This window comes from Rhinoderma darwinii, chromosome 2 (genome assembly GCF_050947455.1).
Source record: "Rhinoderma darwinii isolate aRhiDar2 chromosome 2, aRhiDar2.hap1, whole genome shotgun sequence".
Lineage (NCBI taxonomy): Eukaryota > Metazoa > Chordata > Amphibia > Anura > Rhinodermatidae > Rhinoderma > Rhinoderma darwinii.
The window spans coordinates 353,974,860-353,994,791 of NC_134688.1; the positions used below are offsets into that span (position 1 = coordinate 353,974,860).

At 40.5% G+C, this 19,932-nt stretch overlaps 1 protein-coding gene across 1 annotated transcript in view; it reads right to left on the minus strand.

Annotated features, from left to right (window-relative positions):
- Positions 1-377: 377 nt before the first annotated feature.
- KLHDC8A (kelch domain containing 8A) overlaps positions 378-19,932 on the minus strand; it is a 47,800-nt gene continuing 28,245 nt past the window's right edge. The window contains exons 2-6 of the mRNA XM_075850707.1: positions 10,376-10,802; positions 9,674-9,838; positions 6,330-6,545; positions 2,991-3,092; positions 378-2,506 (exon numbers count right to left, since the gene is read on the minus strand). Of these exons, the coding sequence (XP_075706822.1) occupies positions 2,313-2,506; positions 2,991-3,092; positions 6,330-6,545; positions 9,674-9,838; positions 10,376-10,751 (1,053 nt within the window). The 5' untranslated portion in view covers positions 10,752-10,802 and the 3' untranslated portion in view covers positions 378-2,312. The remainder of the gene's footprint in view (positions 2,507-2,990; positions 3,093-6,329; positions 6,546-9,673; positions 9,839-10,375; positions 10,803-19,932) is intronic.

The window sequence follows — 19,932 nt, forward strand, 5'->3', positions numbered from 1 at the left end:
TATTCTTCCATGCCTAGCAATCCGCATCCTCTGTACTTACAAGTGTCAATTATTGTGCATTCATATGTACTCGTTCCCATCATCGCTCTATGTAAACAGGGCAACGATCAGCCAATGAACGAGCAAACACTCATTCATTGGCTAATCGTATCGTTTATGCAGCACAAAATATTATCATTGTCGGCACCACATCTCCCTGTGTAGACATGGAGATGTGCTGCCGACATTACGGAAATCCATGGAGATGAGCGATCGTAGTAATGATCGCTCGTCCCCATACATTACTGATCGTAGCTCCTTGTGAAAGGAGCAAATGAGCGCCGATCAACGAGCTGTCTCGGTGATCGGCGCTAGTTTTTACGGCCCATTGTGTCCGGTGTAAAAGGACCCTTACTGCATCGTTTTATTGCAAACAGTGATAAATCAAGCTCTGCATTCAATAGATGTGGTAGCACTTTATTATTAAGTACACAAGAAACAGACGGCTGTGACCATTTCTATTTCTAGATCAATTTTATTAAACACACTGCCCTCATAGTTTATGTATATTTATACTGTAGAAATGGATCACATCAGGTCTCCTGTGATTATTCCTACAGTGAAGAATGACATATTTATACCTAGTTGAGAACATTGTATCAAACAAGAGAAATATATTGCAAGTTTATTTTTTATTTTTTTAAAGTACATAAAGCTACTGAAACTGTTAATACTTTATACATGGAAGTGAATAGAAGAGAACTGTCCATCAAAAGTAATAATTTAATATTGGGTCAATTAATATGGCCAATGATTATACAATTGTATATACAAAAATCAGGGCTAGCTCATTGGTATCACCTCCAATACACATTAGATGATTGTTGGCAGATCAGTAGAGAATCTAATGTTTATGTAAGCCCCCCCCCCCCCACTGTCCCCCGACTGCAGATGTTGGGGTAGACAATAATGGGGCATGTTAGATTTGTTGTCTCCCTTTTCCCATTGAATAAACATACATGCCCAGCTGAGCCAAGCGAGCATGTTTATCAGGGTCGAGGCTGACCACGATCTTATGTGTTTGGCCACCTTAAAGAGGTATTTACATCTCAAGTATAAGAGTGAATAAATAGTGTCAAGAAAAAAAATCTAAGTATCTCATATGTCATAAAATAAGGGCAAAGCCTTGTTTACACAGCGCAATTTTGTTGTCCTATTTGTGATGCAATTTTATCTAGTCAAAACAGGAGTAAATCAGAAACAGAAAAAAAACATTTTGAATCCGAGTTTTGCTGCAGAACATGCATTAGAAACTGCACTAAAAACTGCGCTGTGTAAATGTGGCTTGAGTGTGTGTGCATGTGATCTATATGCGGTTAATACAACAGTGTTAATATGTACACAACAATGGGCATAGACAGGCTACATGAACACTAGTCTGCACTTGTTTTGTTCGTCTACGTGACACTATGTGGATATTTATGATTTTGTAGACCGCAAAAAAACATCTACAGAAATGAAAACTTAAGTTTGGAATTCTCCTTCTGCTAAAACACTATTTATTCAGTTTCTTTTAATTCTTTTCTACCATCCGGTCTGACATTGGCATTGAGTTGCAGGGGGCAGGCTGGGAGGTACATAAAAAATCTTGTGCATGGCACCTATAAGAATATGAGTAATAGGGACGCTGAGTAATGTCATATAATTCTTGAAAGTAAGTATTTGCTATGGGTTGAGTTCATATCAGGTCTCGGTCTAGCTTTCGGGTTTATATTCATATAAACCATATTTATATGTGCCATGAAAATTATTGGATATAAATCTTGTATTTCGAATGGTACAAACTCTGCCCTGGTCTATCTGGGCCTTTCATGTGGTATAGGTTTGTACACAAATATGTTTGTGGTATGTAAAACTAAATTCAAATCAATATAAAAACATTTTTATGACATCACAAAAAAATTGAAACATTTAATAAGCATTTTTCGTGTTATTCAGTCACCCCCAAATCACGTGGAAGTTCTCTGAACTGATTAGGAACAGTCCTTGGTAGTAGATATTATAGACGTTGCCCTAGTTTTGCCTTTGGCAATAGCAACCTCTCTCTTCGAGCATGCACACAAATTTCAGATGCCTTGCACACATCACCAAAGACGGGTGGATGCTTTGGCATACATGGCTTGGCATTTCGAAAACAGTCTGATGCCCCCGGTATAAAATACATACACTCTGAAACTCTTTCAAACTTACTGTGTGGTACCTACAACATAATATAAATATATATATATACATATATATATATATATATATATATATATCTATAAACACCTTTGTCAAGACTCTACCAAACTCAGCATGTCTACTGCAGAGCTGGGGCCCTGGTTTACTCCCCCTATAGCATACAGCCTGTTCTTCAGGACAATAGTAGCACAGGCACATCGTGGGTTGGGCATGGGATTTATATATTCCCACCTATTCTTCAAAGGATGGTAGATCTCTGCTGTTTCCAAAACTGAAGGTTGATTTCCTGCATGATGAAGAGATACAGAATTCATTTAAGACCATGATGAAGAGATACAGAATTAATTTAGGACTTTTCATGGAATTTCTCATATAAATACACAATAGACTTGTCAATGTCCTTATTCTCAAGTGGTGACTTCTATCTCACATTAGTTAAAGTAAAGCCTTCGGGAATAATCTGGGTTCTTGTGCATATCTGAGTATTTAATGCAATCAGAATGCTGTGTTAATTCATTTGTATTAGTGTTACACCCATCGCCTCCAAACCCTGTGTATTCTATGCAGACAATCTGCATTCTGTATGATGTGCCCATCCTTCAGGCCATGAACGGAAGTATTTTGTCTATTCTTGTTATGTAATGTTAGGTTCAATGGAAACTAGATACTGCATTAGTGAAAATGTGTTTAGTATTAATCCTGTAAAGAATGCAGTGAATATTCTCCAGGATCTGATTATGATTGAATATAAAAGACATTTGTGTCCTTACCAAGACCTCCAGCCACAACAACTCTCCCATGTATTGCCCCTGAAACAAAATCAGCTCTTCTTTTTCTTAGAAAACAGGAACGATCGGTCTTCATCCAGCCCCCTAAAAATCACAGATATTTGGACTAGTAAAATATTTAGAATGATCTAGCACACAAATCTGAGAATGCTACCTATCTGGCAATTCAGAAATACCAAATATGTCTTGAATAAAGTTAGACTGAGCCCCTAGTCCAGACAGGTACACTAGTCCTTTGTATGTCATTTATACTAACTGGTTGTGGATGGATATCAAAATGTATTATTTTATAAATGTTATATATATATATATATATATATATATATATATACTGTGTGTATATATATACTATTTATACATATAAATATATACACACACACAAATATATATTTATATATACACACATATATATCTATATATATATATATATATATATATATATATATACAACGAAGTAAAAAAAATAAATAAATATATATATATATATATATATATATATATATAAAATAACCATTTTCAGTTAAATGGATCTGTCATCAAGAGACAAGGTCATGTAAAGGGGTGTTCCAGTTATATGTAAAAAAAAATTAAATAAAAATGTCTCTGTTTCAGTTCAGCAGCTTCTATTACACCATTATAAATAGAAGCTGCTCAATTCTGTTGTCAGCCTAAATCCATCAGGAAGCAGGTCAGACATCTAGGTGTACAGGGCTTCCTGTGTGCCTCTGACACCTCATCTAAGTCTAATACTGATAAAATTGAAGTAGATCAACTTTGATTTAATCAGTATGAAGTTTGCATGATGGCTCAGGAGCACACAGGAGCCACTGTCAACCCAGTTCAATGACGGATTCCGCTTTTGCAGCTTCTATGTAAAGTAGATAGGTAGAAGCTGATGAACTAAAACTGAGAATTTTTTTTCATAAAAGTATATTACAAACGTGATTTTTATGCACTAATACATATATTTTATTAATTAAAAAAAAAAAATGGTCCCTAGCTTTTAAGTAGTCCAATCCATTATGGTGCCGCCATATTGGCATGAATTAAATAATTGTCACTTTTTACCGATTGAACATGCTGATATAATTCAAAGGACCAATATGGATGATCAATAATGTTCAATTTCCCTGCAGTCTCACCACAGGGGAAATAAAGCATTACACAGTGCTGATTCAGATCAAAGGGTTCTCTGTGTAATGCAGGACAAGACAGGTCTGCCAGAGCAAGGGATGCTCTCTGTGATGTCACTCTCAGGTCCTGCATCGTGTCAGACGAGCGAGGACACCGGCACCAGAGGCTTCAGTTGATTCTGCAGCAGCATCGGCGTTTGCAGGTAAGTCGATGTAGCTACTTACCTGCAAACGCTGATGCTGCTGCAGAATCAACTGTAGCCTCTGGTGCCGGTGTCCTCGCTCGTCTGACACGATGCAGGACCTGTGAGTGACGTCACAGCGTGATCTCTCGAGAACACGGCTGTGTCTGCACTGCCAGAAGCTGGGCGTTCTGAAGAGAAGTGGATGATACTTCTCTTCAGAGCGCCCAGCTAGTAAAAGTATTAAAAACGCCCCGATGTACGCACATAATACACGCCCACTTGGACTTTTACTTTTAAACACACCCACTTGGACTTTTGCAAGCCTCATTTGCATAACTACAAAAATGGTCATAACGTGGCCAAAAATGCTCGTTTTTTAAAAATAAAAACGTTACTGTAATCTACATTGCAGCGCCTATCTGCTGCAATAGCAGATAGGGGTTGCAAAATCTGGTGACAGAGCCTCTTTAACTTAGAATATAGGGTTGATTCTGCAGCAAGCACATGGATTTCTGAGGGTTTGGAACAATTGTATTAAAGGGGTTTTCCCACGAGGGACTTTTATGACATATCCACAGGATATGCTACGCTGCTTCTGTAACTGCCACTCACTACTATGGGAGTTACGTAAACAACGCAGCTCAGCGACCTACGCTCTTTTTGTAACTCCCGACCATAAAGTCAGGAAGTGTCCGGGAGTCAGCGAGAGCAGAAGAAGGTAGAACGGGGTTTAGGGCGCCCCATTCTAGAGATAGCGCGGGTCCCAGAGGTGCGACCCTCATCTATTTCACAAATGTCATAAATGTGCCTCATGGGAAAACTCCTTTAAGTTTAGACAATCCTCTCTAAGGCCCCATGCACACGACTGTGCCCCTAATCACGGGCCGCAATTGCGGGCACGGACGTCACAGACAGCCACCCGCATTTTCAGTATGGGAGCACGGACCGTAAAAAGCAAAATATAGGACATGTCCTATATTATGCAGTACACTTCTACGGCCCAGACACCTTCCGGTAAATAAACGGGAAGGTGTCCGTGGACAATAGAAGTGAATGGGTCCATAATTGCGGACCGTAATTGCGGTCAGCAATTGCAGACGATTTTTACGAACGTCTGCATGGGGCATAAACTAAATGATTTGGACTCTAGGCTGATACATTTTACCTACAATGATACATTGTAGCAAACAATCAGGCCAGTAGAGGGAAATTCTAACCATTCAGCACTTGTTCCATTTCTACTTAGAAAGGGAAAAATATATTATAACTCCCACCTATATCTGTGGATATAAATTTCTGTTTCTGTAACCCCCTTAAACTTGAATAGCGAGAACCATGCACATGTGGTGGGTGGTGGGGGTCCAAGAGGTTGGACTAGCACCTATCAAACATTTCTGGTACATCTTGAGAATAACCACATTAAGGAGGCTTAGTTGATAAGCATTGCTATTAAATATTCTATAAAATTGGTAGTAAAGGAGGATTAGTGGTTTAAAGAGGCTCTGTCACCAGATTTTGCAACCCCTATCTGCTATTGCAGCAGATAGGCGCTGCAATGTAGATTACAGTAACATTTTTATTTTTAAAAAACGAGCATTTTTGGCCAAGTTATGACCATTTTTGTAGTTATGCAAATGAGGCTTGCAAAAGTACAACTGGGCGTGTTGAAAAGTAAAAGTCCAACTGGGCGTGTATTATGTGCGTACATCGGGGCGTTTTTACTACTTTTACTAGCTGGGCGTTCTGACGAGAAGTATCATCCACTTCTCTTTAGAACGCCCAGCTTCTGGCAGTGCAGACACAGCCGTGTTCTCGAGACATCACGCTGTGACGTCACTCACTTCCTGCCCCAGGTCCTGCATCGTGTCGGACGAGCGAGGACACATCGGCACCAGAGGCTACAGATGATTCTGCAGCAGCATCTGCGTTTGCAGGTAAGTAGAAGTTTACAAGAAATTAAAAAATTAAAAAATAATACCCTAAGTTGGTATGTTTAAACTTGCCTTGTTCCATATCAAATATATCCACAGTCTTTGTAAACTTTGGCCGACGGTATGTCCCCCCTTGTCGCAATCCTCCCAAACTGTAGAGGGACCCTTCACTTAACACATATCTTGAGTATGCCCTTTTGTTGGGAATATTGGGGAATTTGGTCCAGGAACGGGTGTCAGTATCAAAAACTTCAAAGGCATTCACCGCATACTTAGACTGCCTACCCCCTGTGGATATAGAAATATGTGTTACCTGAGATAAAAGTATAGTATGTATTAACAAAATACAATATATAACAGCACAATATGAATCAATAAAATTATTCAAATGACAGCGCTTTCCCTGTATGACCTTAGAATCACTTCAGTATCCATACCCAATATGAAACCTGGAAGAGCTCACATAAAATAAAGTCACACGAACTTTCACTGTCTCCAACAGGATGCTGGGAATGTTGCCAGCATTCCTATAATCCTTTGTGGGATAAATAAAACAATTTAGGCACATTTTGGACACCTCTTTCTGGCAATATCACATCTCTAAATAGATAACATTGGAAAATGTCCTAAAATGTTAGAGAATTTTTTATAGAATCCTTTTTTCAGTATAATCTGGAAAGTGTTAGGGCTCCTCTAAAACCAACATTTGTGAAGAGTGTACCAATAGGAAGACAGATGTTGCTGAGCTGTATAAAGTCCTGAAGCTACACGGAATGCAGAACTTCAGGTTCTGGTAGGATTATGCAGATCCACAATGCTTTATAATTCTACTCAGGTTTTATATATTACCCATGATTGCTTGCAGCTAAGCATCTCATAGACATAGGCAGATGCGTATTGTTCTAAGAAATGCTGTAGGGAATGTACCAGACAAAAAGCTGACTGCCTAATACAATAATTCTCACACGATGTAGACTGAGCAACATTCCAATACAACATCAAACCTTAGTCTAGATATTAAGATCAGGCGATCGCCACTCCCCATTCTCCTTCAGGGTCACAAAATAGTGTGCTTTTTAATGCCGCCTCTTTGTCCTTCAATTGTTATGGTATTTTATGTCACCAATTTAAGGAATGCAAGCAATGTACCAGCTTCTTGTTTAGTCTCAAGGACCTGTAAGGTATCTCTATAGAAGGCCTTGACAAAGTGTGGGTACACGCGAAACGGCCGTAGGCTTGTGCTCCACATCTATATTGCCTTGCTTTGCTGAATAAAAGAAGAATGTTCTAACTGGTTGGTGAGTCCCGTTGTTTTTTTTCTTCTCCTTTTTTGTGTTATCCTTAGGATAGACCATCAATATTAGATTGGTGTGGGTCCGAATGTCGGCCCCCCTAACAATCAGTTGTTTGAAAGGGGGAGCGCACGCTTGTACGAGCTCCGCACCCTCTTAATTGTTTACATGGTTCTCCTCTCCGTTCCTACTTGCACGGACAGTGGTGCAATACTTTGCACGGCCGCTACAAATGTAACGGCACGTGCAAGTACGAACGGAGAGAAGAACCATGTAAACATTGACGAGGCTGAGCATTGCAGCCCCTTCAAACAGCTGATCAGTGGGTGCCGATTGTCGGACCCCCACTGATCTAATATTAATGGACTAGCCTAAGGGTAGGCCATCATTTTTAATAACATGGATAACTCCTTTAATGGGGTCGTCTCATCAAGACAACCCTGTTCATTCCATTGGAACTACTGGGGCATATGGACATCATAGAGGGGTTCCCCCACTTCGGACACTCGCTATTAGCCAGAGCAGAGAGCCGCTAATAAAGAGTGGCTTAGTATCGGCCGTTCTTTTGAATATCTGGCATGTAATACTATATTTATCATAAATTGGCCACTCCAGCAAAAATTTATAAGTGGCTGCATCTTCCCCCAGTGATCACAGTTGATTACCAGGGGTTTTTGAAGCTGGCTGTGATCAGTTTAGTCAGAATCAGTTTTGTTTTCTAGACCCAAAAGAACACGAATAACCCCCTCCCTCCAAAAAAAAACAACAACATCACAATCAGTTTAATATATCATTAAGGTCAATTGGTGATGGATTGGACCACTGATGCACCTATTGACAACAGTTTGCAACCTATGTTTTCATTCAGATGGCAATAATGAATTTTTGTGAGGCAGTATTTTTTCTAAACAGATTGTAAGAACTTGAGGAAAAAACTTTTGCAAACTGATATAGTTTTGTTTTAAAGGCTATAGAAACCTATGGTGCCATTTTTAATGAAATGTATGCATTTTGCTTAACTTTTGTAATATACTTTAATACAAAATTTAGCTCTATTACAGTGCTGTAGCTTCTATTGATGTTTCAACTTTGACTTTATCAGTATTAGGGTATGTTCACATGGCTTAGCAAAATACATCTGAAAATACGGAGCTGTTTTCAGGCGAAAACAGCTCCTGATTTTCAGACGTTTTTGTAGCAACTCGCGTTTTTCTCAGCGTATTTTATGGACGTTATTGGAGCTGTTTTTCAATGGAGTCAATGAAAAACTGCTCCAAAAATGTCCCAAGAAGTGACATGCACTTCTTTTTCGCGGGCGTCTTTTTAGCGACGCGTAAAATAACACCTCGTGGGAACAGAACACCGTAAAACCCATTGAAAGCAATGGGCAGATGTTTGTAGGCATAATGGATCCGTTTTTTCAGGCGTAATTCGAGGCGTAAAACGCCAAAATTACGTATGAAAACAGTGCGTGTGAACATACCCTCAGGCTTAGATGAGGTGTCAGAGGCACACAGAAGCCGCTGTCTGCTGAGCCATCAGACCGGCTCACTGACGGATTTGGGTGACAGCTGCATTCTGCTGCTTCTATGAATATAGGATACATTGAAGCTGCAGCACTGAAACTGAGCAAAATTTGTGCGGCATGCAAAGTATGTGACATCACAAGACTTCCTGAAATTGATTTTTAAGTAGTCAAATATATCTAATAAGAAGAGGCAAGGTGCCTAACCAGTGCTCAAACCATGCTTCGTTCTATCTCTTGCTGCTATAAAACAAAAACATAAAAATAATATGCTGATGCAATAATTTGGAAGTATAAATATACCACATTTTGTATTGTATATTATATAAGAGCAGTGTTATTGGATTTATTTTACTTGAAAATCCAAGACTTCATGAAACTAAAATTTTTGCTTTTGAATACAGAAATTTTATTTTCTCTCTATATTTACACTTTTAAATGAACCTATAGACCTGCATATTAAGCTGTTTTAATTCATTTTCCAAACTCCAACAAAAGTACCGGTACATACTAGAAAGCAGGCAAGCAGTCTATATACTCGTCAGGATCAGTATAGAAAGAGATTTCATACACCAGTGAGTGATTGCCATAGTACTTACCTAACACATAAATCTTGGTACCTTGGAGAAAGGATATAGCACCATAGCGAGGTGTTGGCATTGGCGCAAAATAGACCCAAATATCTTTTAACATGTCAAACTGCTGAAGGAAACAATGTGGCCGCAAATCTGAACCCATTCCTCCTGCAGCATATACCCTGCAATCTGAGAAAAGATGAAACCAGTAAGCATTAGATACAATTTTCCATTAGATATGGAATTATTAAAAATAAACTATGTTCACGTGATCATTATCAGGATCTGTGAGTCCTGATGGGTTTGCTCCATTACTCACGTAGTGGTTTACTGTTGGGAACTGCTATTAAGAAGTACAGGTGATTTGGTTCAGATTACAGACATAATTAATAAGTATTGGTCATAGTATATATAGATCTATTTTCTTGGTTTATGATAAGTTAATTTTGACACTTCTTAAAAGTCAATTGAATTTTTCCTTGAAATAATATCTAGTCTTAGCAGAAATAGTTGAGCTGGGGAATCCTCTCAAATTGCTATGGAAACTGCAAAGTTCAAAGAGCTTGGAGATTCTAGACCTTTTGTCAAATAATATTTTCTATTAGGAAGGATATGTGTTTTTTTCTAGGATGATATACGTTCTACCGTCTTAGTACACACATTTAGCTTTAGATCACACAAAAAGTTGGAAAACAAAGGAGATGGGAAATAGATCCTAATGTTTACCTCTAGCAGTGATTGATATTCCCATGGCTGGCTCACGTAAAGAGCTCTTTTTCTTCCACTTTCCTTCGTCAATATTGTAGACCTCTACTACCTTAAGTGGTGTTTGGTTTTCCCCCACTCCTCCAACTACCATGACTCTCTTGCCCAATGAAACCACCGCAACTCCAGCTCTAGCAGAAGGCATGGGCGCCAAACTAGTCCAACGGTTGACCTCAGGAGAAAACACCTCAAAAGTCTTCATTGGGTTTCCGCCATCATCACATCCTCCAATAGCAAAGATCTGTCCTCCAGCTTCTACCAATGAACAATATACCCGTGGACTAGAGAGGGATGCTAATGACTGCCACTGGAAGTCTTTGGCAAGTGGTACCTCCATGTTGGATCAATACAACAGCAGACATTCATCTGTCTGTTCAGCAGCTGACTCCTTGAATGCAAAATAAGAAGACAACAAAAGATGATGTACGAGTAGTAGCAACAAGGAAATGATCAAAATTGCATTTCAATTGCATTTTGTTATTATATGAAATCTGGCTTTAGCAGAGATAATCAATCCTCAATTTATGAGTAACACAATCTGCATATTCTAAATTATGAACATTTCTGAAGATGCACTGCAGATGTAGACTTCATAATTGAGAATGATTTAGTTGATCATATCAATTTCCCATTAGAACATATTGAACCACATTTTTCATATGTCCAACAACATCTAAACCTTAAAATACGGAAAAACACAAAAATATTTCACATATACTATAAAGTAGATAAACAGAAGTCAGTTTGACATTAATATACTTTAGTATTTTTTTTGGGGGGGGGGGGGGGGCGTAAAAGGGTACTACTATTTTATTGTTCTTGAAGACTAAAGCTGGTGCAGTAAAGGTGGTGCAGTATTAAGTGTCTGATGGAATTATTTTATTCAAATTGCATGAGGAGGTTAAGGATTTTGTTTTTTCCCTTGTTGGGTAATGTGATGGGAAACCATAAGTCCTGCTGGTACATTATGTGCCACAAACTATCCCAAACGTTAATCTTGATTTAGCAGAAAATCAACGCTTCCAATATGAGCTGGTTTTGAGAATGTAAATTAGTCAGCAAGGAAAATCCACTGTAAAAATTTTCTGTTACATGCCCTTAATCAAGCATGCACATGAAATATACTGCAATCTGCATAAACCTTAAAGGGTTATGCCCAGCTCCTGTGGATATGCCATAAATGGCGGATAGATGCCAGTTCCACACCCCTGTCTATATAAGGTCTCACGGCTGACAATGCATATCAGAGCAAAAACCAAGCCATCAGGAGGAAAGAACTGCCTGTAGAGCTCAGAGACAGGATCGTGTGGAGGCACAGATCTGGAGAAGGGTGCAAAATAATTTCCGCAGCACTGAAAGTTCACAAGAGCACTTTGGCCACCATAATTCTTAAATGGAAGAAGTGTGGAACAACCAGAACTCTTCCTAGTGCTGGCCACCCCAACAAACTAAGTAATCGGGAGAGAAGGGTCTTGGTAAGTGAGGTGACCAAGAACCCAATGGTCACTCTGGCTGAGCTACAAAGATCCTGTGGACAGATGGGTGAAACTTCCAGAAGGTCAACTATCACTGCAGTACTCCACGAGTCTGGGTTTTATGATAGAGTGGCCATAAAGAAGCCTCTCCTCAGTAAATGACACATGAAAGCCAGCCTGGAGGACTCTCAGACTGTGAGGAACAAGATTCTGTGGTCTGATGAAACCAAGATTGAATTTGTTGGCCTCAATTCTAAGCGTCATGTCTGAAGGAAACCAGGCACTGCTCATCACCTGTCTAATACCATCCCTAAAGTGAAGCATGGTGGTGGCAGCATCATGCTGTGGGGGTGTTTTTCAGCGTCTGGGACAGAGAGACTGGTCAGGGTTGAGGGAAACATGAATAAGGCAAATTACAGAGATATCATTAATAAAACCTGCTCTGGACCTCAGACTGGTCTGAAGTTTCACCTTCCAACAAGACAATGACTCTAAGCGCACCGCCAAGACAACACAGGAGTGACTTAGGGACCACTCTGTGAATGTCCTTGAGTAGTCCAGCCAGAAACCTGACTTGAACCCAATCGAACATCTCTGGAGAGACCTGAAAATGGCCGATGGTCCCCATCCAACATGACAGAGCTTTCGAGGATCTGCAGAGAATAATGGCAGAAAATCCCCAAATCCAGGTGTGTGAATCTTGTGGCATCATACCCAAGAAGACTGGAGGCTGTTATCGCTGCCAAAGGTGCTTCAACTAACTACTGAGTAAAGGGTGTGAATACTTATGTCAGTGCAACATTTTAGTTTTTCATTACCAATAAATTAGCAAAGATTACTAACATTTTATTTTTACTTTGTCATTATGGGGTCTTGAGTGCAGAATGATGGGAACAAACTTGAATTTTTCTTATTTTAGCGCAAGGCCTCAACATAACAAAATGTGAAAAAATTGAAAGACTTCAGACTTTCCGAATGTACTGTACAGTCTGTATGTAATTTTGATTTCCATCTCCTGGTGGAATATGAAAATTTTATAGGAGATATTCATTCACCTTTCACCAGCAAATCGCAGACAGAATTAAAAACAAACAATAGTTGAATCAGACCAAAAGGGGAGGAAAAGCCCCAGCTTCTCCATCTCACTTCTGGCTGGAGCAGTCTTGTCCTTCTGTGCCGAGCCCCTCTTTGAAAGAAATTCAGCAGAGAAGTATGTGTGTCTGTATATGTCACAATGTGTATGTGTCAGTGTGTATATGTGTGTGTCACATTGTGTGCATGTGTTTGAATGTACAGTATATATATATTTATATACACACGTGTGTGTGTGTGTGTGTGTGTGTGTGTGTGTGTGTGTGTGTGTGTGTGTGTGTGTGTGTGCGTGTGTGTGCTTTTGTTAATTTATGCATATGTGTGTGTGTCTTTTTTTTTTACAGATGCGCATTTACCATGCAAGTATGGCCGTGATCCCCCCCCCCCCTTACAAATTTCTGTGTACGACCCTGGTGCCACAAATCCAATTACCAAGCAGCAATACTGTGCTCGCTTTACCACAATTTACTGTAACTTTGCAAACAGTTTTTTGGCTGCCTGAGTTACATAGAAAGCGGAAAGCACTTATTCCACCTGTACAAGTCACGTGGCCAAAAACCGCATTGCAAAATTTTGTTAAAGTGTGCACGGTTTTGCCACACGGTAATTGGACATGTGGCAGACTACCGGTGGGACACTGTCTCACCCTAATGTGCCTACGTATTTAGTACCTAATGGCAATTTAGTTTGCACCTTCTTGTCCAATTACAAGGTAAATGGTATACAAAGGATATATGGAACATTCTGTTACTTTATTCAAAAGGGATGCACTGCAACCATCATATTGCTGCATTCGCAGTTTCTACAGGTGATGATATCTAGAGTACAAAATATAAAAGAAAAATTGGTCCGCTCACCACTCATTCGAAGTAAAGACGCCACATTCCATGATTATTCGGTGCACGGACAAGAGAGCTACGTATATATATGATTAAGAACTGAAAAGTTGGAAACGCGTAGGCGTTCTCTCCCGGGATTTTTTAATTTCTTGTTTTAATTTTGACTTAAATAAACAGTTTTGAATTTTTTCCACATCATATCGTGTGTTGGACCTCTAACTTTTTTCCTTGGATGATATCTAGACTCTTTCTTTCTGCAAAACAAAACACCTATCCTGGACTGGTTTGATTTCTGAAGGAAGCATTGGTATCGTCCCTAATACTATTCCAGGATCTGGGTGACAGATAATCACAAATAATGTGAACATAGAACTTTATGATTTTACTAATCTCTTACAATGTTTGTAAGTAAGAGTTTATTTTACTCTTGTGGTTTGGGTATGATACTGGGGACGACGACGATGACAGCTCATTCATCAGATCAGAGAGAAGAAGCTTAGCTTTCTGATTCCATCTATGAAATAAGTACAAATAATATTTTTGTAGGCCACAGGAGGTCACGCAGTAAATACAAGAAATGTTTTTTGTTTTTTTTTTAAATCATGAGTGTAGGTAATGGAATAAAACACATTAGTTTTATGACAGCATGACAAATTTTAGAGATAGCAATGTGACTGGTTTTCTAAAGCTAAAAATAAGAAAGTACTTTTAGTACTTGATGTGCAACTAATATGACTAAAGATCATCATAGACATTAGATACCTGCTGTCCAGAGGTTCATTCAAATGAAGAAGAGCCGCAATAACTGGCACTGTTTCTGGCAAAAACAGCGCCATTTAATACTAAATTGCTAAAAGTTTTTCCATTATTAAACATATGTTGCTGAATCTACAGGGTGGGCCATTTATATGGATACACCTAAATAAAATGGGAATGGTTGGTGATATTAACTTCCTGTTTGTGGCACATTAGTATATGGGAGGGGGGAAACTTTTCAAGCTGGGTGTTGACCATGGCGGCCATTTTGTATCCAACTTTAGTTTTTTCAATGGGAAAAGGGTCATGTGACACATCAAAGTTATCGATAATTTCACAAGAAAAACAATGGTGTGCTTGGTTTTAAGGTTACTTTATTCTTTCATGAGTTATTTACAAGTTTCTGACAACTTATAAAATGTGTTCAAAGTGCTGCCCATTGTGTTGGATTGTCAATGCAACCCTCTTCTCCCACTCTTCACACACTGAAGAGGGAAGCAATGGGCAGATGTTTGTAGGCGTATTAGGGGCGTTTTTTTCAGGTGTAATTCGAGGCGTAAAACACCCGAATTACGTCTGAAAATAGGCCGTGTGAACATACCCTAAGATCTGTTGCGGATCTGCCCAAAATGTGCAGTAAATTGATGCGGACTGGCCGTTGCGTATTGAGGTGAAAGTACTTCCCTTCTCTCTATCAGTGCAGGATAGAGAGAAGGGACAGCACTTTCCCTAGTGAAAGTAAAAGAATTTCATACTTACCGGCCGTTGTCTTGGTGACGCGTCCCTCTTTCGGCATCCAGCCCGACCTCCCTGGATGACGCGGCCACTCCATGTGACCGCTGCAGCCTGTGATTCACTTAGACTGAAACGTCATCCTGGGAAGCCGGACTGGAGAAAGAAGCAGGGAGTTATCGGTAAGTATGAACTTCTATTTTTTTTACAGGTTGCTGTATATTGTGATCGGTAGTCACTGTCTAGGGTGCAGAAACAGTTACTGCCGATCGCTTAACTCTTTCAGCACCCTGGACAGTGACTATTTACTGACGTCGCCTAGCAACGCTCCCATAATTACGGGTGCACACACATAGTCACCTGTAATTATGGGTGCACACACATAGTCACCCGTAATTACTTCCTCAGTCTGGCTGTAGACCTAGAAATACATAGGTCCAGCCAGAATGAAGAAATGTCATGTTAAAAAACCAATACGCTCCGCAGCACACATAACATGTACATGACATCTGTGGACTTCATTGCGGAATTTAGAATCTCCATTTAAGTCAATGGAGAAATTACGCAATGAGTCCGCAACCAGTCCGCAACATCCATTGTATGCTGCGGACACCAAATTCCACACCGCAGCCTATGCTCCGCATCGGAATTTTCTGCATCGTCTAAACGAACACTACTAAAAAGCAGTGGAAGGCAATGGAGAAACGGGTCCGCTGCGGATTAACGATGCGGAGTGTCCGCAGCGGAATTCCAGAGCAATTCCGCCACATGGGGCTTTGCCCTAAGGGTGCAGTCATATGCAGCACATTTTGTCGCAGAAATTTTCTAAGACTAAAAATTTGTTCAATTCATCTGAATGAAACTTTCAGAAATTCATGCACTTGCTGCAGCAAAAAAACAAAAAAAAACAAACACATTCAGATGAATGGAACTAATTTTCAGTCGCAGAAATGTCTGCGACAAAATCTACCGCATGTGACTGCACATTAATACCGAAAAAATCTAAGTTCATCAACAGTTCATGATCAGTATTAGGCTGGATTCATATGGGACGGAGATGATGTGGATTTTTCTTGCAAATTTCCATGTCTCAGCCATGTAGATGCGATTTGAATAAGGGTATGTTCACACGGCATAGCAAAATAGGTCTGAAAATACGGAGCCGTTTTCAGGCGAAAACAGCTCCTGATTTTCAGACGTTTTTGTATCAACTCGCGTTTTTCGCGGCATATTTTACGGACGTTATTGGAGCTGTTTTTCAATGGAATCAATGAAAAACGGCTCAAAAAAGGTCCCAAGAAGTGACATGCACTTCTTTTTCGCGGGCAACTTTTTACACGCCGTATTTTTACAGCGACGCATAAAATAACGCCTCATGGGAACAGAACATTGTAAAACCTATTGAAAGCAATGGGCAGATGTTTGTAGGCGTAATGGAGCGGTTTTTTCAGGCGTAATTCGAGGCGTAAAATGCCCGAATTACGTCTGAAAACAGTGCGTGTGAACATACCCTAAATCTCATCCACATGCTGCTGAACATTTTATGGTCGAAAGTCAGAGTATGCTGCGTTTTGTTTTAAAACCACAGCCTGCTCATTCTGTTTTGGATGTTCCTTGCAGATTTCAGCCTTTTCAATGTAGAAGAGGTGAAATCCACAGCAAAATACGCACATAAAATGTGAGCATTTTGTTGCGGAAACGCTGTGGAAATGCTGCGAAAATGCTATGGAAAAATTTGCCGCATTTCCGTCCCATGTAAATCCGACCTTAGGGTTTTATTTGGTGTTAGAGGCATACAGAAGCCACTGTCAGCCGAGCCATAGGTCCAGCTGCCTGGCGGATTCGGCTTACAGTAGCGTTATGCAGCTTCTATATATATATATATTGAACACATAGAAGCTGCAGCGCTAAAACTCAATAAAATTTTTAAATACATACTAACAAAATATTTAAAATCACTAGACATATACATTAAATAAAAAAATAAATAAAAAAATGCTTTGAAGGTTTACATAGCCTTCAGGCTGGGTTCTCACATATCAATTCAAATGCCATTTTTTGCTGTGATCATTTTATTGCAATTTTAGCATAGCTCCCAACCGTCCCGGATCCGGCGGGACAGTCCCTGAATTTCACAACTCTCCTGCCGTACCGGCTAGTCTGATAAGTATCCCTGCTGTCGCCAGCCCCCCCTCCAACGTTACTTTGCCCTTACTGTGTTAGTCCCGTGAGCTGCCTCAGCGTGACCACGCTGTAACAGCGTTCTGCCTGAAGAGGGAGCAGGGCGTACAGGAAGCACGGCACCAGGCGGAGCACAGTAAAAGACACTGGATGACAGCAATTGGAGGAAAAACAAAAATGTGCCGATCAGAGTAAAAACAATCTAGTGCCTGGTTATACAAGCGTTTCTAAAATCATAAAATAAATTACATTATTTTATCATTTTAGAGACGCTAGTGTCTCCAGGCACTGACTTTTTAAATATAAAAAGGCCCAAGTGGATGCCCCATATGGAGTTAAAGGGGTTTTCTCACAAACACATGTATTCCCTGTCCACAGGATAGGGGATACATGTGTGATCGCTGGGGGTCTAAACACATGCCTACCAACCGTACCGGATTCAGTGGGACCATCCCGAATTCTGGGCGGTGCACCGCTGTCCCGGGAGGCCGGTGGTGTGTCCAAGTGTAAACTGCATCTCCTCAGGACGCAGATACAGTTGAATCCAATGCTGAAGCAAGGAACTGTTAGCACCCTGCTTCAGTATTATACTATGGAGTCCCGGGCCAGAACAGCGGAAGCTCTCTGGTCGGGGACTCCTGTCTTGGGAAGGCCCTTGACGTCACTGTCCATATAGGGATAGCGATGTCAGTGACTCTTCCTCTGTTGCTGACACTCTGGCCGGTAATTCCGCTCCTGTAGTGAGGTCAGGGGATCCCTCCAGGAGCGGAATCCCTGGCCAAAGCATTGCCGACACTCTGACCGGAGCCCCTATCCCTATGTGGACAGTGACGTCAGGGGTTACTCCTGGAGCGGAATTCCGGCCACAGCGTGGCCGATGCTCTGGCTGGAGATTCCCCACTTAGAGGGAGCCCCAATGGTGCAAACTACAGGGATTGCTTTCTATAGGGGGGTGGCGCTATCCAAGGTGGTGTGGCACTATACATGGGCACTGTGGCACTACATGGGCACTCTCTACTGGGGACACTGGCTCTATCTACATAGGCACTGTGTGTGGCACTATGTGACTTTATATGTGGACACTGTGGCACTATGTGGGCACTGGCACCATCTATGTGGGCATTGTCTCCAATGGGCACTGTGGCACTATCTACAGCGGCATTGCGGCATTACATAGTTACATAGTTAGTAAAAAAGACACATGTCCATCAAGTTCAACCAAGGGACGGGAAAAGGGAAGGTAAAAATTTCTACATATAGGCGCTAATAATTTTTTGTTCTAGGAAATTATCTAAGCCTTTTTTAAAGCCATCTACTGTCCCTGCTGTGACCAGCTCCTGCGGTAGACTATTCCATAGATTTACAGTTCTCACAGTAAAGAAGGCTTGTTGCCTCTGCAGGTTGAACCTTTTTTTCTCCTGACGGAGGGAGTGCTCCCTTGTTTTTTGAGGGGGTTTTACATGAACCAGGATTTCAACATATTTCTTGTATATGCCATTAATATATTTATATAAATTAATCATGTCCCCCCTTAGTCGTCTTTTTTCAAGGCTAAATAGGTTTAATTATGTTAATCTTTCCTCGTAACTTAGATTCTCCATGCCCCCTATTAGCTTCGTTGCTCTTCTTTGTATTTTTTCTAACTCAAGGGCATCCTTTCTATGAACTAGAGCCCAGAACTGAACTGCATATTCTAGATGAGGCCTCACTAATGCTTTGTAAAGTGGTAATATTACATCCCTGTCCCGTGAGTCCATGCCTCTATTAATACACGACAATATCCTGTTGGCCTTTGAAGCAGCTGATTGACACTGCATGCTGTTAGTTAGTTAGTTTATGATTTACAAGTACACCCAGATCCTTCTCAACAAGTGAATCCCCCAGTATAGCTCCTCCTAGGACATATGATGCATGCAGGTTGTTGGAATCCAGATGAATAACTTTACATTTATCCACATTAAACTTAATTTGCCAACTGGATGCCCAAACACATAGTTTGTTTAAATCCGCTTGCAAATCACGAACATCTTCCATAGACTGAACTATATTACATAGCTTGGTGTCATCTGCAAAAATAGAAATAGTGCTATTAATCCCATCCTCTATATCATTAATAAATAAGTGGAATAATAGTGGCATTATGGTGCATTATACTGTATAGGGACAGCTATGGGGGCATTATACTGTATGGTGGCAGCTAAGGGGCATTATACTGTATGGGGCAGCTAAGAGGGCATTATACTGTACACGGGCAGCTGTGGGGGCATTATGTTGTATGGGTGCATCTATAGGGGCATTATACTGAATCGGGCAGCTATGGAGGGACAGTTATTTTGCATTATGCTGTGTGTGGGACACTATGGGGTATTATACTGTGTGGGAGGCAGCTATAGTCGCATTATACTATGTAGGGGTTCTATGGGGGGCATTATACTGTGGGGAA